This window comes from Sphaerodactylus townsendi, linkage group LG04 (assembly GCF_021028975.2).
Source record: "Sphaerodactylus townsendi isolate TG3544 linkage group LG04, MPM_Stown_v2.3, whole genome shotgun sequence".
Lineage (NCBI taxonomy): Eukaryota > Metazoa > Chordata > Lepidosauria > Squamata > Sphaerodactylidae > Sphaerodactylus > Sphaerodactylus townsendi.
The window spans coordinates 101,114,763-101,135,922 of NC_059428.1; the positions used below are offsets into that span (position 1 = coordinate 101,114,763).

Consider the following 21,160-nt stretch of genomic DNA (forward strand, 5'->3'; position numbering starts at 1 on the left):
AGTCACTCTTTTGCCATACTGCTGTGGGAAAGGTGGTTCATCTTCAAGTCAGAAGTCTTATGTCTGGTTAGCAAGAAACTTGCTTTAATTCACTTTCAGCTCTTGGTTTACTGATTAGCTGCTGTGTATGTGTGTGAATAAAACTTGTTTAAAATTTGTTCTTGGGTTCTGAGTTATTTTCCTCTCTTGCTGGTCACTCTAAGCTTAATCAGAAGGAAGAAAAGTAGTAGAATTCTTTCCCTTATCTTCTGTGTGCACATGTGTAGTCTACTGTCAGGAAGAAAATATTTGGCTAGCCTACAGCAGCCTGTTAATATAACAAAATTGCTAGGTGATGTCAACATCTATTTTGTGATCCAAGAATTTGGGGTACCTATGAAAAATATATGCCCCTGGCATTCAGATAAATACAAGGAAACCTATTTTCTGGTTTCCATTCCTCGTAAACCTCTGCCCCTTTTTTTGGCTTTTTCATGATGCCTTTTTTTAAAAATGTTGCTGGTATAAGATGCTTGAATTATTCAGAGTACAGCTTCTGCCTTCAGCATTTCCAGAATTAAAATCTCTGAGTGGATAAGGGGTCCATTATATCTGTATCTCACATGCTTGCACATGCACACTAAGGCAGCACCATCCACTTCATATTGTGAAATATTTAGCTCTTTCATTGTGCACCAGGACACTTATACCCTTGTGAGGGAGGTTTCACAGTTTTTTAAACGATCTTCAGTGAACTGGCAGTTGTTTAATAAAGTTAACTATTTTTGTAGCAGAACTTGTTTCATTTCATCTCCAAGAATTTTTTGACACCGACATCTGTCTGTGAAGAAAACTGTGTTCTCACAATATCAGGATTTTCTTTTCTTCCAAAAGAAATGAAACTTCTCATGGAACCAACCACTGATAAAGCACCAGCAGTACAGATGCCAACACAAGCTCCTTCCACACAGCAAACGTAGAACAGCTTGCAGTCAGGAGAAAGGAACCCATTTTCTTGTTTTCGTGTTTACATGCATCCATGCAGGCAGCAATTGGAGCCCATGGAAACAATCCGAGTTGCTGTCACCCCTTTGTTTGGAGATGCATCTGTTTAAAGAAAACTATTTCCCACACATGCGTAACTGTACAGGCGTGCACGAATGGATCATTCCCCCCCCCCAACCATGCCAATGCCCCAGGATATGACCATCTGCACCTGCGTAGCTACGCAGAAGCAAGCTGCAAAAAAAAATTTAAAATGGAAAATGGAGGTGAATAAATCTCCTCCTGGCCAGCTGTTTGGTGATGAGCAGCTGTAACCTGGGATTTTTGAAAAGGATCGCTTGTTTAGCAATTTTCAGAAAACCCAGTTTGGGGGAAATAACATGGGGCTGACTGATTTGAGGGGTGGGATCAGTGGTGGGATTCAGCAGGTTCACACCACTTCAGCAGAACCGGTTGTTAAAATGGTGCTTGTAAACAATCAGTTGTTAAATTATTTTAATCCCACCACTGGAACTGGTTGTTAAATTATTTGCATACCACCACTGTTCCCCCCCCCCCCCATGGGTTTTTAGCATCCTACACCCGTGTTTATTGGTTTGTGCAAAAGGATCACAGTTTGTCCAAGACAGATCTTTTTTTTTTCCAGATATGAAGACAAGACATTAAATGCATCCTGGCTTTTGAATGTTTTATATAGCTGTGTGCAACAGAAAAAGTTTTATTGAGTTTCACCATCTTTTACAAATCTTACATTTATTGGTGAAATTTGTTGACTCATCAACTTGGTGAAATTTGTTGACTCATCAACTTGGATAGAAAAGTTGTTGTTCTTTAGTTGATTACACAACTTGTCAGCATCATATGACATGTCATTAATACACTGACTTATTGTACTGCTTGACAACAGAATCTTTTCAATTTCTTGTATCTGGTCCTAGTTTTTCCCCCCACTATTATTTTACATGCTGGCATGATTAGTTTTTCACCCAAAGTGTGACTTCGTAGTCAAGTGTTTTTTTGCTGCATTTGTAAGTTGTTTGTCACAGATCAGGCCCAACAGATCAGGCTTGGATCACCAGTCTATGTAAAACCCACTGAAAAATAGCTTTCATTGTAAAGATGGGCTTTTTAAAAGTCCATTGATGTACTAGTGCAGGGAAATGTCTCAGAAGATTTAAATTCTTCATTAGCATTATCATCATTAAATTTATAGGTACTGTCTGTTCTGGAATCCTTCTCTCTCACATATCCTCTTAAAAAATCATCATATAAGATCCTCAGACATTACTTAATAAACGTGTATGACATTTATTTTAAATAATGGGATAAAATAATCACAGGAAAAATGCAGGGAAAAGATGTGGGGGAGATAGACTGACATCACAGACCAAGTTGGACAACTCCATTAATTTCTTGAAAAACCACTTCACCCTCCCTTTCCTGCAATAGTGTTAATGGCTCCCCTATTGCATGTCAAAAATTAAGAATGGCTTCAACAACATAAACACAGTCCTACAGCGCACTGCCAGAGAACTCAGAAAGAGTCTTAACTAGATTTTTGTTCAGTCTCTGCTCATCCTTTTGAGAGTGTGTTGCCTGAATTTGAAATAATTTTAAAAATAAATCACAATCTCTCAGGAAGCCACTGTTGATCTCTCATGGAACCCTAAGGTTCCATGCAACCCTAGCTGAGAAACCCCGGATAGGAGGATTCTTGTTTTATTCAGGTTTCCTTTAATTCTTGCTTATTCAATTGTGTTTGAAAAAATGTTGCATACTTTTAATTTTTAACGTGGTCAGTTTGATCTCTGTAACCCATATTAAACCCCTGTTCAGTCCATGTGTTCCAGGAGTGGAAGGAGGAGAAAATAGCAGTTAAACCCTACTCCTTCAGTTTATTCATCTCAGCATGGTGGCCCCTCAGTAGCAAGTATGAAAGGAAAGAAAAATACAATCATGGATTTAAGCCTTTAAATGGTGAGTGGTAGAGGGAGCTTGAGCACTAATCCTCAAATAAGGTGACCCACCTAGCAAGTTTGTTGGTGGGAGGGGTAGGCATGTGGGCCTGGCTTGACTGGAGACCAGGAACAATTGAATAACTTTCTCGGCACCACAATGGTCAGAAATCAGTGCTTGTGAGCCTTGCTTCCCCACATATGCAAATGTTCACTCTCAAAAATCTAGGTTTTCCCAATCGTGTAACAAAGCAGGAAAATACATACATTACCTTGTTCACTCAAAATGACACCCACACATATCAAGGGAACTGTGCATAGTATGATCTCCCATTGTGTAGTTGGTTCATAACAGTTGAAAGGGTTTTGGAGGGTGTTGAATCAGAAACTTTAAGAAACGTTGGGTGGTATAGACATGGAGTCGAAAAAAGTGAGGCAGATCTTTAAACAGGATCAGGAATAGGAAGAATTGGCAAGGAAGAAGTAGGAGGCCAGGCAGCTGTGCCAGTGTGCCAAGGGAGCATAGGATTGCTAGCTAGATAGTGGGAGCTAAATTTCCGATATTGATTTCAACTAGCCGGCCAATTCGTCAGTTGTACGCTTCTAGTTACCATTTAATTGCCTCATGATTGTTGTTTGTCAGTTTGCCAGCAGGTACTTTCTTAAATGCTGCTGTTTGATTTGGCTGAAACATAAATGTGGAATGATAGAGTTGCTAGCATATCATTAGTCCCTTTTCACAATATTAATGCCTCAGGCTCTCTTGTCAGCACTGATGGATTATAATAGAAAATAAACCTTCTGAGGAATTCAGCATTGTACAGAAAACATTGAAAAACATAGAGATCAGAAGTGTTCCCCCCTCTTCTTGCAGTTGCCTTGACAGGCTTTAAATCCATAGTAAATGGACAGTTTTATTTCTTGCTAATATAAGAATACATGGGGAAATCAATGTGACTAATCAATTTTCTAGTGCATTTTTTGAAGAGGAATTGCTTTATTGAAAAGCTGCATTTTCCAGGCAACTTTATGTGAGAGCAGTACAAGAAATTCTTGAAGAGAACTCAAGTAGGAGAGAGAACGATGTAACTATATCGTGTCAAGAGAAGTATATTGGTTTATAGTCACAGAAGACCTAGGGAAAGATGAGGAATTGTTCGGTTCTTCCATTTCTTAAGGCTATTACACACAGTATCCCAGGGAAAAATATTTACCAGTGGATATACACTCAGCAGGAAGGCAACTAATCTCATACTGACACAAATACTTACCTGATACATGTGTTTACAGTCGCTTTTTGTTGCATTTCTCTGTTACGTGTCTTGATACTTAAATATTGTCAATCTACATCTAAAATGCAATGTTATGGTGCAACCCTCAGCTACAAGACAAGATTTTCTGTCTTCTTTCCAGTATTCCAGCCATACCCTTCCTTCATTGATTGTGCTGTGAATATTTCCCCTTTTGTTCCAACACTGAAATGGGAAAAGGATCAGTATTGGTACAGCAGTTACAGTATAAAAGGAGTGTAGGCTGAATCTGAAGGAGGGGGTTATTAATTAATAACTTGATTATGTTCTTTTTTAGTCAACATTAGTCTAACTGTTTACATGCTCATCTTGCCATGTTTTATTGTTTCTTTCACTTCTTTATAACCTTGGCTTTGTGCCCCTTTTGGGGGCAGAAAAGCAATATACTGTGTTTTACAAATAAGAAGAATCTGACCATGCAGCAAGTGCTGTGCAGGGGAGCCACCAATCTGGTTTCCCCTTCTTCCTGCGCCTTTTCACTTAACAGCCATGGGCTTCTGGTTTCAGCACTTGAAAGATGCATGGGGGAAAACAAGATCTCCTCCCCTACTGCCCTGTGGCATTTTAAATGGTCAGCTTCTTCTGTAAAATGGTGTTGGTGGCCACAGGTTGAAGTCTGGCTGTCACTGGCATGATTCAACTGTGTGTGAGAAACCTGTGCTTGACAGTAAGCAGAGAGATAAGAGAAGGCATTCTACAAGTGGGCTGCCATAATTTTTGTTGTTCCTCAGAAGTAACTAATTGGCTCTTGTGTTATTTAAGGGCAGTCAGCAGAAAACTTGTTCAGCTTCTCAGTCAGGGTAATGAGATTTCTTCAGGATTTACCCTTACGCTTTCAAGCATAAAATACATATTTTTGAAAAATATGTTTGTAGCCATAATGCTACATATTTTTAAAAGGAAAGCTGGGATTTTCGGGAAACTGCATTCATTATCCAGAGCCCTATTTTATAAGTTCTGTGAATGTCCCACACAGTCCATGCTGTTTGTATCCTCTCTGCTCCGGTCCAAATCTTCTTCCTGAAATGATGCAATGGATGATTTATGATGTTTTAATTTCTGTCAGTTGATGCTTTATTGTATGGATCTTTACTCAGTTTACCATTTGCTTTTAAAATCTTTTTTTAGCTGACCCATGAGCCATTTGTCTAAAAGACAGGCTATAAAATATAGATAAATAAATTATTTAAATGCTACATAACATCTTTCTTTTTTGTTGCAGAATTCCTCTCAGCTTCCATATGGAAAGGCTCTGTATGCTTATGAGGGAAAAGAGCCAGGTGATCTTAAGTTTAACAAAGGAGACATTATTATATTGCGACGAAAAGTAGATGAGAATTGGTATCACGGGGAACTGAACGGAAATCATGGCTTTTTCCCAGCGAGCTACATCCAGTGTATCAAGCCACTTCCACCAGCTCCACCTCAAGGCAAAGCACTTTATGATTTTGAAATAAAGGACAAAGATCAAGACAAGGACTGTCTAACCTTCACTAAGGTAAAGTGAAATGCCACCTGCTGACCTAATTAATGTATGTGTGGCTTAAAATGTGTTTATTTTATTTATTTATATTTTAGGCTTTTATACCGCCCCATCCCCGGAGGGCTCTGTTCATAGCTCTGTAACCAGACAGCTAAATCCTTGATGATATTTTCATTTTTTAAAGTTAATTGCATGTCTCGTTGTCTTGATATGTTGCCGGGGGGGGGGGGGCAAATGTCCTCACAAAGAAATAAAAGTTGACAAGCCTTCCTGTGGTCTCATCACATTCTTAAGCTTGGTCTACACATTCCACAGAGCTGGTGAATGAATTGTACCATTTTAGATTATAGGTAAAAGATCATATTTTTCAATGTTTCTTTATGTAAACAAACTCTCTGGAAATAGAAAATTAGCATAGGTGTGAGCTTGGTATTCTGAAACCTTCATCCATGATGTACTGATATTTAATTCAGGAGAGCAAAATTCATAACTAGTATCAATCCCTTCACTTCATTCCACAGAGATATAATTAAGATGCTTACACGCTCAAAAAGGTTCTTAGTCACAACAGAGTGATCATAAAAGTCAAGAATGAGAAGCAACAGAAAGTGCCATGCTTCATAGCAGTGTTGTTCCTTCACAGTTTATCTCGGTCCATCCTACGCAATCCCAACCACAGAACTGGCACACTGGGAATAATGCCTAGAGCAAACATAAAACGACTTCCAATTTCATGTTCAGTTTCTCCAGTGTCAGAAAAAACCCTCAAAAGTGTGTAATGTTGGTGGCAGTCAGAGCTGCTGAAAGTCTGCTGTACTGTGCATTAAGCAGTGATCTGAAACTACTCAAGAACTATTTTGATGAAACACTAAAACAGTTGCTCTCAGTTGTTATACCTGAGCAAGAACAACAAATTCTGTAATCTGATATTAGAGTGAATTTTCACACATTCTTTCCTCAAATTATCTTCAGGAAGCAACTTTCAAGGTGTCATTTTCTAATGGTGATATGATTCTTGAAAACAATGAAGAATAAACATTTTCCAGGATATGGTTAAATAGGGATCTATAGATATGGAGATGTGTTCATAGAATACATCAGGGATCTGTGAATATTATTAGTATGTGTAATTGAAAGAATGTCAACATTCAGCGTTCCTAAGAGATGCAACCAAAGAAGCTGAACAAAATATAGAAACTTCATCTCCCAGTCATTTGCGTAAAATCTTTATCGCCTCCTCAGTTTTCATAATGGGAGTAACTTTTCTCGGTGTAAATGACTACTGATGCTTGCAATACATAAAAGACGATTTTCTCCTGAGTATATGTGGTATGATTTTCAAACGCAACAGGTTCCCCCCCCTCACACACACACACACACACACACACACACACACACGGGTCAAGTAAGGTTTCTAGTTGCTTTCCTCATCCATCTTTGATCATGTTACCCTCCTCTCTTCATGCTACCACCCTCCTTTACCGGTGGCTGCTTTGTTTTGCCTCAGGGAGAAGTGATTGCCTCTCCACAGCATTTTTTACTCTTTGGCTCCTTTCCTTCTGCACACCCCGTCACCTAGTAACTGGGTCTTTGTCTCTTGTCTTCTCTGACAGTGGATAATCTATTTCTCATCTAGGGACTTCACTCTGTCTTTATTTCATCAGGTTTTTCTATGCTAATTGTAGCTGTCACCTTACTGATGAAGCTTCCTGTTCAGCTGGGTTTCGTAACCCACACACTTCTGAAGTCACTCAGCTCAGTGCCTCATGAATGACATGAGCTATCTATTGCTACAGATATGATTTATCAGTCAGGAAAAAAAATTCAGACAGAACATTTTCATTTCAGTATGACTGAGAAAGAGGGGGAGAACCTGTTTGCCTTCTGGAGTCCCTGAGCTGGATTTCAATCTCATTCCCATTAATGATATTCCACTGAAGTCAGTGGGGGGTTATAAGTGTCAAATCCAGCATTAATATGAACTGAATGAGACTGCTGCTCTCCCTTTTCTTTAAACTACTGTCTGATTTGCTTATGCAAGACATTTAAAAGGGGCTCCATTAATGAATACTGGATAAAGGATTTTTCCTCCATTGGCTTGAACATTTTAACAGGGGAACTTGTTACTGCAAAAAGCTTAATGCTCTTTCTGTATGTTTTATAGTGGAATCCAAAAACTCAGAAACTTTTTCCTACTCATCATATTTCTGATCAGACTCCTACACTTCTAGACTTCTTTCATATTCTCATGGTGTAGCCTCAGTAGGCTACTTCTAGTTATTTCCATTTGAGTTCCAAACTACTGGAGGCTGAATTTGATTTCCAGTTCCTAGGTCCATGTTTGCAAATCCAACTATAAACATTGGTGTATCCCAAAATAAAAGCTCTGTATTCCAAAATAAACTTCAGTCTATCACATATCATATATCATTGGACTCTCCAGAGCTTTTTAAGTGTTATCGCTATTTGTAGTTAGATTGACATACTGGAGTGAAGAACCTATTTCAGAGTCCAGATTTCATAACCAGCTTTTGTTCTCAAGAATCCTGAGACCAAGATACTTCTTAGTATGTGCAGAGTCCATTTTCCTTGAAAGGAAATTAAAAAGAAAGTGAATTGTATCAAATAAAAGGTAGCTCTGTCCGGGCAACAACAGTTACTCAGATGTATGGGAAGCCTTGGACTCTGCTCTGGCAGTTGATTTGTCATTATGCTAGTCATTTGGGAATCAACCCATACAGAAATCTTGCCAGTTGCTGCTGTTGGTGGCATATGACACTGGTGGTTTTAAAAAATCACATTTTATTTTCTGTTGTGTTACTTGTTGGATTTTATGGGATGATTGGTCCCTTCTGCACAACACAAGTAAGACATCCTGAGGACAGAAAAAAAGGTGTCTTGGGGAGGAACTCCACACAGTGTTGTGAGCCAGTTCCTGAGCATTGATCTGGGCACTGAGGACTGTGATGTGGAGCCTGAAGACATTGTGCATTCAGAACTAGCTCCTCGCTACAAAATGCAAGAAGCAGAGTCAGTTCCAAGCCCTTCCTTGCAAGGTCAGGCAGAACCTGATGCTGTGCAGCTAAGAGAGCCTTCAGGAATCTGCTCTAAGGAGGTTAAGGTGGAGACTACAACTGCAGAGTAAAAGGAGAAGTGCTTGCATTGCTGCAAGGTATGGCAGAAAGCTCTGCCAGATGGAAACTGCATCTGAGGAGGATTGAGCTCTTGCAGGATCCCAGCCTCATTAGCCAGAACTTTCTATATAAATCTTGCTATGGGCTTTACTCCCCAGGACGCAACAAGATGTCCCCAGGACGCAACAAGTATAAGCTCCGCATGCCTGGTCTTCCTCTGACCTCTGGCTGTCAACCTGCCGGCCTGCCTTGGCTCTGGACTGCCTTGACCACACCTTTGCCTGCTGCCTGCCCTCACTCTGGACTGTTTTAGACAACGTCTCACTTGCTGCCTGCCTGAACTCTGGTCTGTCTGGCCATGCCCTAGCTAGCACCTGCCAGCAGTACACACAGCTTTTTCCCCAAGATGTCCACAGGATGCCTTATTTCAGCTTTAAAAGTCTCTCTTTTTTTAAAGTTGCTAAAATGTGGATTTTTTTCCCTGAAGTTGTCTGCAAATCGTCTCCTGCTTGTTTTGCAAAGCTGAGGAGGCATCTTATTTTTCCCACCCGATCATTAAAGCTCTCTTGTCAGTTTCCTCCACCGCTTGTACCCAAAATTTTATGGTGCTGGAGTTATTTGAGCCATTTGAGGAAGGGTATTTTGCTCTGCAGGCTCCACTGCTAGGTCTCTTTTCAGTCTGAGAAGTGTATGGTTGTACTCAGCTCATCCTGCTGATTCCAGCAATATGTAGTTTTCTTTTTAAAAAAAATTCGATCCACTATCTTTGAAGATACAAACATGCAATATGAAAATCAGCTGTGATTCTCACATCATATGTTCATGTCTTCAAAGATATCTCATTGAACATTTTTAAAATAAGGAAACACTATATATTTCTAGAATCAACAGGACGAGCTGAGTACAGCCATGTACTTTTTGGGCTGAAAAGGCACCCAGCAGCGAAGCCTGCAGAGCAAACATCCTGGGGAAACATTTCCTCAAATGGCTGCAGGCACTGAGAATTACTGCAGCACCATAAAATGATGAATGCGAGCGCTTTAAAGTCAGGCGGAAAGAAATGGCGTGGGTGGGAGCCTCTTTCTCCTCTGATTCCTTTTTTGTCCATGCAGTCAAACCAAAAATGGGGAGGCATTAATTTTTAAGATGTCCCCAGGACGCCTTATTTGTGCTTTGCAGAAAGGACCATTGTTTGCCACCCCGAGGGCTCTTTCTGCACAGAAATGCAGGATTAAAATATGCTAACGAAAGATTTTTTTAAAAAAAATCATGCAGTTGGCAAAGAAAGAAAATTGAGCTGGCCTGCTGTTCTTGATGGCAGTGCAAACTCTGCAAACACGATGAACACTAAAAGCATTCCATTCTCTACATGGATGATCACAAAATTAACTGAATGCAGAAAGGACAAGATGCTGCTAGCCCTTAATGCTGTTTCTTCAATTGGTATATTTAAATCTGTTTACCATTAGTACAATATATGGGGAGCCCTGCAGGAGTGCTTTTAGTTGCTCCTCCTGTGCTCCTGAAACACTGCCCTATATGGAATCCTCAGTAGGAGACTTGTTGATGGTCGGAGTATGCTCCTAGAACTGTGTTGCTGTTGCCAAACTGGAGAGATCAGAGTGGCTCTTCAAATCCTGAAATTTAGCTATATGGGAAACTCTCCTAGGGCCTGGGTATGTTGGGGTAGCGAAGAAACAATCTCCACTCTTGCGCTTCAGGGCCAGCCATAGTGCAGCTTCCGTAGGAGCCTGAGTTTAAAAAACCATGTTGCTTAATTTTTTTTATTTTTATTTATTTATTTTTTCGATTTATAAACTGCCCCATCCCCAAGGGGCTCTGGGCGGTGTACAACATTGATATATATACAATTAAATAAGGTTCACAATAGTAACCACACAACAATCAGTATATAACTAAAATCCATTAAAAACTATTAAAACAGCGGTTGACACATCAATGACAGGCGTCCTATAGCCCGATTCATTAAAATCTCCCCAAAAAGAAGAAGGAGAGGCCAGACTCCTCTCTAGGAGGGTAACATAGATAACCAAAATTCAGATGGTAAAAGAATGCATAAAGCATGAGGGGGGGGGGAGGCGCCAATCAGCGACTGGACACTCCAAAGGCCTGGCGGAACTCACCAAGGTCCCGCAGGGCCCAGACAGCTGGAGGAAGAGTATTCCACCAGGCAGGGGCTAGGGCCGTAAAGGTCCTGGCCCTTGTGGAGGCCAGCCGCATCATTGAGGGGCCAGGAACCAGCAGCAAATTTGCCTCTGCTGACCACAGAGGCCAAGTAGGGGCATATGGGGTAATGCGGTCTCTCAGGTACGAGGGTCCCAGGCCGCGTAAGGCCTTAAAGGTCAAAACCCACACCTTGAAGATGATTTGGAATTCCACTGGGAGCCAATGCAGCTGGCGCAACACAGGTTGAATATGATCACGGAAGGCGCCCCCTGTGAGCAAGCACGCCTTCATGTTGGACCAGTTTCAGTTTCCGAATCAAACGCAAGGGAAGGCCCGCGTAGAGCGAGTTACAATAGTTAAGCCTGGAGGTGACCGTTGCATGGATCACAGTGGCCAGGTCTGCCTGAGATAGGAAGGGGGCCAGCCGCCGGGCCTGCCGGAGATGGAAAAACGCAGTCCGGGTTACAAGGGCCACCTGGGTCTCCATTGAAAGAGACGAATCCAGGTGGACCCCCAGACTGCGGACGGAGGGGGCCAGCGCCAAAATGGCCCCCTCCCACTCCGGCGGCTGGAAGTCCCCCACCTCCCCCCTGCGGCCAAGCCAGAGGATCTCCGTCTTCGATGGATTCAGTTTCAGCCTTCTTCTGCAACCAACCAGCGACCGCCTCCAAACAATGCTGAAGAGCTGCAGGGGCCGTGACCGCTCCCCCCTTCATCAACAGAATGAGCTGAGTGTCATCAGCATACTGATGACAGATCAGCCCAAAGCTCTGTACCAGCTGAGCAAGTGGCCGCATATAGATGTTAAATAATAACGGGGACAGCAGCGCTCCCTGGGGTACACCACACTGAAGTGAGCACTTCCAGGAGGCTTGGTCCCCGCACCACACTTGCTGGCATCGGTCCCGGAGAAACGAGGCAATCCACTGAAGGACAGTGCCCCGTATCCCGGAAACGGCCAGGCAGTGGGTCAAAAGGTCGTGATCGACCATATCAAACGCTGCGGTAAGATCTAATAAAACCAGCAGCGCCGATCCGCCTTGGTCAAGAGCGTACAGAGCGTATGTGTGACAGCAACGAGAACCGTCTCCGTCCCATGCCCAGCACGGAAGCCGGACTAATCAGTTTTCTTATAGGGAAACTGTCCTTTGGAGCTATATTTGGGGAACAGATAAAAAGCAATCTGTTTCCTCCTCAACCCAGCTAAATGGCAGTTTCCATATGAAGTTATATTGTGCAAATGGGCAGTGCAATCCTAAAGAGGTGGGGGGAGGTAATTGCAGTATGGCCGGCCATAGTGGAGCTGCACCACATCTTAAAAGGCTTGCTGTGCCATGGCCAGCAAGCAAAAAGCAACGCTGTCCTTTCCCCCATATGCAGCTCAATTAGTCGCACTGCTGTTCTGGCTGGTGTAAATCAGGCCCCTTCTGCACATGCAGAATAATGCACTTTCAATCCACTTTCACAATTGTTTGCAAGTGAGTTTTGCTATTTTGCACAGTGAAATCCAGCTGCAAAGTGCATTGAAAGTGAATTGGAAGTGCATTATTCTGCGTGTGCGGGAGGGACCTCAGTGTTAACAAAATGAGATGTTCCCAGCCCAAAAGTATTCAGGAAGCCAACTAAAACTGATATTACCCCTCAGCATGTGCCCTACAATGCCCACATCTTGCACCAGTAGAGCACTGGTGCCACGAATAATTGGCACTGAGACGTTGCTCCACAGTGTGGCTCCCCAGCACCAATCGAAGTGCCCTTGCGCCAGTGTAAATGCCACTTATGCCAATGCCAGATTCAGCGACCTCCTGAAGTATTTCACCCCTCACCCCTCTTAGGATTGCACTGTTTATTAAAATGCACAATGCTCTGGCTGATCCTGAAAGCAGCATGGTGACTAAATGGGGTCCTAAGCAGAGGTACAAGGGTCTAACTCTATTTAGGACTTCAGTGTAAGAATCTCACATTCAGTTCCCTTGGGAAATTTCACTTTTGGACTGAGGATAAAGGGCAGGCAACTTTAGCCTTCCCAGTTTTTTCCCTATTTCCCTCATCTTTGAGGAAGGAATAGAAAAACGAATATGTTCTGCATCTTGCAACCAGTTTGCTCCTAACGAACATCTCTTTGGCCAGTGCCAAAAAATGCAAAAATAACTACATATTCCATGTTTTGGGCTCTTCAGTTATTTTTAGTACTTCCTCCAATGTAGGTTAAATGTCTACTTCATTTTACTTTAGGGTTGTTGTTTTTTTAAGTGTGAGGTTACAGAGGGAATGACTGAGCTTCCTAACTTTATAATGGTCAGCCTGGCTGTCATATAGTGTGTGGATGGGTGGGTGGGTGGCAGCCTTTAACAATCAAAAGGAGAACAGAACTTAACATGAGCCCTTAACTCATATGAGGTCTGTATGTTGTAAAAACAAACCAGAGTACGAACTAGGCAAAAATGAGCTGAGATGTTACCCACATAACAAAAATAGAATTGTTCCATTGGCAATAAATATGCATTATCAGAACGCTGGCTGGATCTGTAGCAATTTATTCTTTTTCCCCTCCCTTTTTAAATGGTACTTTGTTATTACCAGATGGTAACTAATGACGGTAGTGACAGCTGAACACTATGTGCTGTGATGCTGTTCTGCCATTGTGCTGTGATGCTGTTCTGCCGTGAAATTTTTTATGTTACTCGTTTTGAAAATGCTGCCTCCATAAAATGTCATGAATGATTCGTACTATGTGCCCTTTTTGTGTTAGCAAAGCATGCCTTGGAGATGTTCCATCTCATGTAATTTTCCCAAAAAAAGAGTTGACATTTGATTAATTTTTAAAAAATAAATCAATCTTTCTTGAAATGATTGATCTTCAGTGTAGTTTCTGACAGTGGAATTGTGCATCTTAATGCCATTGAAGAAGCTGTCTTATCCATTTTGGTTACAATAAGCAAAAGAAAAGATTAAAAATTGTCCTGCAATACAGTCGGATGGTGTTTTTAAAATTGCGCTTGTTAGATTTTGCACATTGTATGGAAATCAGTTTACTGTGTTGCAGTAGCAGATATTGCAGGAAGTGGCATTTATTTCAATAAGTAGATAGAAATCAGATCAAAGATAATGTATTCATTCAGCACCCTCTTTCCCACAGCGGACAGCTAGCTACTGCTTAATAAAGTCTCCCAAACAGGGCTTAATACCAGCTCTCCACCGTTGTACCTCACCCCAGCAGCTGATATTTAGTGATAGAATTCCTATGAACTTGGAGGTTCCATTCAGTTGTCATGACCAATGGTTATAGAAAGTGCCATAAAGTCCCAGTTGACTTATGGCAACCCTGTAGGGTTTTAAGGGAAGAGACATTCAGAGGTGGTTTGCTGTTGCCTGCCTCTGCATCGTGACTATTGTATTCCTTGGTAGGCCACTGCGAGTAGCAGAGTGCTGGACAAGATGGACTCTGGTCTGATCCAGCAGGCTTGTTCTTATGTTCTTGGTGGTCTCCCATCCAAGTACTAACCCAGGTCAACCCTATGGAGCTCTCAACATCTGACGAGATCAAGCTAGTCTGGGCTATTTAAATTAGGGCTGTCATGATTTGTAGCTGTTGATAAAATTGAATTTGATTAATCGTTTTTCTAAAGTCATCAAAATAAGCAAGCAATCACCATAATTTAGGAACATAAAAAGAGCCCTGCTAGATCATATCACTGGTCTATCTAATCAAGTATATTCTTTTGCAAAGCAACTAGTTACCCAGGAGGGCAAACAAGAAAAATCAACTTTTTAATTTATTTTTTGTTAGTTTATATTATACCTATTTCACTGAGGAAATGGATTACATGCTATTAAACAGTACAATCAGAGCATAAAACAACCAATGAATAAGGCAGTTGGCCTGAGATTACAGAATTAGAGAACAATGTGAACAAACTATTTAAAGCAAGGTATGTTATAAACAATACAGAAAGTGGATTAAAAGTTAAGGACAATAAAAGCAGGTGACATCCACTCATTGAGTAAAGAAGTACTGCCCATCAACTTCGTTGGAGGCACCTGAGTTCTAATATTATGAGTGAAAGAGAAAAAATTATCTTTATCCACGTTCTCCACTCCATGCTTAGTTATATGAAGCTCTTTCATTTTCCCCCAGTCATCCTTTTTAAAAAACTGAAGAGTCACAGCCCTTTAGCCTAACTTTATTGGCATCAAATCAAATGTGGGTACAGTAAAGCAGTGGCTGGGGTCAGGACCATGGTGCTGCTCCCAAAAGGAGAATTGGTGGCATGGGTGCTGGTAGATGGAAAGAAAATACTTATCCCTCCCCTGTTAGCCCAGTCCCTAAACAGACTTACACAATTTATTTTGCATGTATAGGTCTGCACCACTGAAAGGGTGCACTGTGGACTGAAATTCCAGTGGATTGAAATGCCACTGGAAGCCTACTGAAGTTGGCTCCTCCCCAGGAAATCTCTGATCCACCCACCCCACCCCACCCCCACCGAATGTCAGTGCAGGCCTGAACAGAGTAGCAGCACCAGCTTGGGCACTACGCTACTGTTCCACTCCCCTGTGCCTGTTCTGTCTGTATGCCATTATCTGTGCTAATTTGCACAGCACAGTGGCTGCTGGCACCAGCACAGGTGTCATTAGAAGTACAATGCGCCTTCAACTTCCTCCCACCTTGGATTGCGTCGCTCCACCACCTTTGCTACAATTAGTGAACTGGAGGCTCCCTTGCCGTCTTCTGGCCCTTGTTTGGCCCAGTTTTCCCTGCTCTCTGAAGCCGCTGTTGACAGGGCCTTGGCTGCTGTTAGACCTACTACCTGTGTTCTGGATCCGTGCCCTTCCTGGCTGATTAAAACCTGCCGGGAGGAGCTATGACCCCATCTGTTCAGGATCATTAATGACTCTCTTGAGCAAGGAGTCTTTTCAGATGGGTTGAAGGAGGCAGTGGTCCGCCCACTCTTGAAAAGACCATCGTTAGATCCTGGAGATCTGGCCAATTACCGCCCCGTTTCGAATCTTTCGTTTCTGGGGAAGGTAATTGAGAGAGTGGTGTTGGAGCAGCTTCAGGGCTTCCTGGATGACACACATCAGCTTTTGATCCCTTTCAGTCCGGCTTCCGTGCTGGGCATGGGACGGAGACCCAGGTTCTGCTCATCGCTGTCATGGATACGCTCCGGTAATGCAACTCTGACCGAGGGCGTGATCGGGCGCTGCTGGTGTTGTTAGATCTCACCGCAGCATTTGATGATGGTTGGATCATGACCTTTTGGCCCACCGCCTGGCCAAGCCTCCGTGGGTCCTGGCAGGCACTGTCCTTCAATGGATTGTCTCTGTTCTCTCTCGAGGGGGCAGAGAGTCAGCAAGTGTGGTGCTGGGACCAAGAAACTTCCCAGAGGTGCCTGCTTCATTCGCGGTGTGCCTCAGGGTGCTTTGCTGTCCCCACTGTTATTTAACATCTATATCGCGACCCCTTGTTCAGAAGTTGATGCAGAGCTTTTGGATCGATCTGTCATCAGTATGCTGATGACACTGAGAGCTCATTCTGCTGGATGGAGGGGAGCTGCTCACCGCTTCCCAAGTGCGTGCTCTACAACATTGTTTGGAGGCGGTTGCTGGTTGGTTGCAGCAAGAGCAGGTTAAAACTCAATCCCATATCGAAGCACGAGGAGATCCCTTTGGCTTGGCTTCGAGGGGAGAGGGGGGTTGGAGGATTTCCGTCACGTGTGGGAGGGGGGTCACATTGGCACCAACCACCTCCGTCCGCAGCCTGGGGGTCCACCTGGATTCGTCTCTTTCAATGGAGACCCAGGTGGCCCATATAACCCGGGTTGCGTTTTTCCATCTTCGACAGGCCCGACGGTTGGCTCCCTTCCTCTCTAACACTGACCTAGCCACGGAGATCCATGCAACAGTCACCTCCAGGCTAGACTATTGTAACTCGCTCTACTTGGGCCTTCCATTGCGTTTGATCCGGAAATTAAAACTGGTCCAACATCCGGCGGCTCGTTTGCTCACAGGGGGCGCCTTTCAAGAGCATATTCAACCTGTGTTGCGCCGCCTGCATTGGCTCCCAGTTGAATTCCGAATCATCTTTAAGGTGTGGGTGTTGACCTTTAAGGCTTTGCGCGGCCTGGGACCCTCGTACCTTCAGGACCGCATTACCCCATATGTCCCAACTCGACTTCTGCACTCAGCAGAGGGCAATTTACTGGAGGTCCCCGGCCCCTCAATGATGCGGCTGGCCTCCACTCGAGCCAGGGCCTTCACGGCTCTGGCGCCGGTCTGGTGGAACACTCTCCCTCCAGCTGTCCGGGCCCTGCGGGACCTTGGGGATTTCCGCAGGGCCTGTAAGACTGAGTTGTTCCACCGGGCCTTTGGAGAGACCGGCCACTGAGGATACCCCTGCTCCCTCCTCCTTACCCCCATGGGCCCTAATACCATCAGGACCCATTATTCCTCATTAGGAGGGTTTCGTGAGGGCGCGGGCGATGTTTTAAGATATTACTGTTGTTTTAATTATATGTATGTTTTTAGCTGATGTTTTATCTGTACACCGCCCTGAGCCCTTCGGGGATAGGGTGGTATACTAAATTTAAATTTTAATAATAATAATCATAATCATAATCATAATCATAATAATAGCACGGTTAATCATCTTGGTTGCCCATTTCTGTACTTCTTTCAGTTCTCAATATCTTTTAAAGCTTGTGTTAATGAATTCTATAAGTTCATAATGTATTGTGTGAAGAAGTACTTTCTTTTTGTGTGTCCTGAATGTTTTGCCATTTAGTTTCATGGGATTCTGCGAAGTTCTAGGATTACGAAATGGTTGTCAGAGAAGTCTTGGTTGTGCTTCCTTCTCATGCATATGTATTACGTGCGCCATTAGTTGTCCTTTCTCTAAATAAAAATGCCCTGAACGTTATAGCACCTTGATCCTTTTGGTTATTTTTTAATAATCTTTTCTGGATTTGTAATCTTTTTTTTTTTTTTTGAGATTCAGTATAGAGAACTATATCTTTTGGAGCCAAAGATCCAAAAAAGAGATCTCGTAGCACAGAGCTTGGCTGCTTCCACTTTCTTGCTTCAGCTGTCTCTACCACTTAGAAAGCTGTTCTGGAGTTCAGTTGCTCCCCAGAAGCAAAATGGGATATGGCACTGTGGCGTGCAATAAGGAGGAGGAATCATTGAAAAGCATTGCACAAGTCAGAGTGTATTTACATTTGTGCAAGGGTGGTGAGTAGTTCATTCACATAGGGCAACAACATACATTTATGTAAAGAGATTAGAGCACTGCAATTTCATCTTTAAACCCCTTTCTAATAATTTTAATCCTGGAGTTTGCTTTTTTTAAATCAGTCCCATGGCACACTGACTTATGATTCATTAAGATTCATTGAGTTTGCTTCAGTATGTGCACATTGTAACTCATTTACCATTTTGCTGCTCAATCTGCCTGCATTTTCACCATCCTTGGGGAGAGGTTGAGTAAAATTCCAGAAGGCTGTAGAGGTCCTTGACCTTTACTGTGATGAGCAAAACAAGAATGACAATGTAATCCTAAACAGAGTAACCATTCTAGGTCTATTGGAGTCAACAAGTTTAGAAGTATCTTACCCTGGGGCACTTTCAAACTTGCAGAATAATGCACTTTCAATCCACTTTCACAATTGTTTGCAAGTGGATTTTGTTATTTCGCACAGTAAAATCCAGCTACAAAGTGCATTGAAAGTGGATTGAAAGTGCATTATTTGGCATGTGCAAAAGAGCTCTGTGTGTTTAGGACACAGTAAATTGTGCAGAAACCTGAACACTGCAGAACAGATTTATGCAAAGGGGAAACTGTAGGAGCCGCATGGTGTAGTGGTTAAGTGCTTGCACTGCCACTCACACGGTCAGGAGGTTGAGCCCCCTGTGGGTCAGATATCCTGGCAGCTGGCTCATGGTCAACTCAGCCATCCATCCATTTCTTGGTCAGTAAATGAGTACCTAGCTCATAGCTAAAGGGTAAAGAATAGCCGGGGAAAGCAATGGCAAACTACCCCACAAAAGAGGCTTGCCTATGAAATCACTGCTTGCAGTGGTGCCTCAGGGTCGGACACAACTGAAGGGGAAACTTTACCTTCTTTTAAGGGGAAACTGTAGAGTTCAATTTGTCAGTGCAGAATTTGCTTAGAAGCTGGTAAAACCCCTGTTTTAACCTGAAATATTTCACAATGGCAAATTGGGATTTCCAGGATGCTTAATTTTATTTTTTTAATTAAACATAGCCATGAGAACTATATCAGTAGTTCCTTCGTTATCAGTGTGGGGAGTAGAGAGACAAGTGTTTCTCACATCTGTTGTTTGCACATATAATGTGACATCCAAATCTGCTTTCAGTCAAAACAGGATATGGTACGATACATAGAATTTCTCAATATGACGCTCCAAAGCACATTATAACACTGGCAACAGCTGTGCTTTTCTACTGCTAATTGTACATCCTGAGTGCTCATGAGTGTAATCTCCCTGACCCCTTCCCCATTTATGCCAATTCCTCAGCTGCAGTGAGGTTGAAAAGGGGCAGATTCAGCTTAGTCATAGCACTGTTGAACATCTCTGTTCTTTGAAATGTGTCTTCCTACATCACACTGTTCATCATCACAGTGTCATCTTCTGAAAGAGTGGAAGAACTGAACAAATCAACAAGAAAGTCAATTTTTGTTAACATTTTGAACGAGTAGATTCTTATAGGCCGTTTTTGCACTGTCAAAATATCCCAGGGTGAGCACGGAAAATATCCCTGTGCAGCCGGGAATCTTGCACGGCTGCACAAGGTCTGCCCCGGTGTTGCCCCATGATATTTACCTTAGCCTGGGATTTTTAAAAACCGCCAGTCTGGAGGTTCTTTTAAAAAATCCTGGTGTGACCCTGCTTGTGTTTGTACTGTGCAAAAACCAATCTGGAGCAGGACCGGGTTATTTTTCCAGCCCAGCTGCCTGGTCTCCCACTTGACATTCATTCAAGCTACCACTCGAAAACAACAGCCAATCAGAACAATCACTTGGTCTATTTTCCTCAGTACAAGCTTTATTTTAAATCAATTAGCAGACCTATTTCAGTACCGGCAGAAAATGGTGCCTGGGGCAAGACCAGAGTTTTACACACGCACACACACACACACGCACACATGCTCCCCATGTCCCCGGGTTCTAGTAGGAACATGGCTGGAGTCAATAGCCTCCCTGCATAGAAGCGGAGGAACCTCGCCATTTGAAGGGCTTCACTTTTCGATGACTTAAAAGTTCGTGTTCACCACTCCCTCATGAAACCATAGAGCTGTGGACCAGAGAGTCTGGAGGACTCAAGATAATTAAGGATAGGAGACGCTTTTTCCTACTGTTTTACAAATAAGATGATTTCATTCCCCACCCCCTCCCCCCCAGTTGCTGGCCTCTCCAAATGGCCACGGCCTGGGGCGCTTATTCCCTGGTTTTCTCCCTCTGACAGCAGAATCTTACTTTAAACCATTAAAAACACAGATCAATTTCTTCCATTCCCACAGCACATACACAAAACACCAATCGGGAGCAGACCAAGTTTATTAGGAGTCTTTCCGGGTGGGTTGAAGGAGGCAGTGGTCCACCCACTCTTGAAAAGACCATCGTTAGATCCAGGAGATCTGGCCAATTACCGCCCCGTTTCAAATCTTTTGTTTCTGGGGAAGGTAATTGAGAGTGGTGTTGGAGCAGCTTCAGGGCTTTCTGGAGGACACACGGGTTTTCGATCCCTTCCAGTCCGGTTTCCGTGCTGGGCATGGGACGGAGATTGTTCTTGTCGCTGTCACAGATACGCTCCACATACAACTTGACCGAGGCGGATCGGCACTGCTGGTATTATTGGATCTTACCGCAGCGTTTGATATGGTTGATCACTATCTTTTGTCCCACCGCCTGGCCACCTCCGGGGTCTGAGGCACTGTCCTTCAGTGGATTGTCTCGTTTCTCTGGGGGCAGAGTCAGCAAGTGTGGTGCGGGGACCAAGCTTCCCGGAGGTGCCCGCTTCATTGCGATGTGCCCCAGGGAGCCCTGTTATCCCCGCTGTTGTTTAACATCTATATGCGACCCCTTG

General features: G+C 43.2%; 1 protein-coding gene across 2 annotated transcripts in view; it reads left to right on the forward strand.

Annotated features, from left to right (window-relative positions):
- The window catches only part of SH3RF3 (SH3 domain containing ring finger 3), a 303,586-nt gene that overhangs the window by 188,403 nt on the left and 94,023 nt on the right, over positions 1–21,160 (forward strand). For both annotated transcript variants that reach the window (XM_048494720.1, XM_048494721.1), the window contains exon 2: positions 5,472–5,747. In XM_048494720.1, coding sequence (XP_048350677.1) covers positions 5,472–5,747 — 276 coding nt within the window. The remainder of the gene's footprint in view (positions 1–5,471; positions 5,748–21,160) is intronic.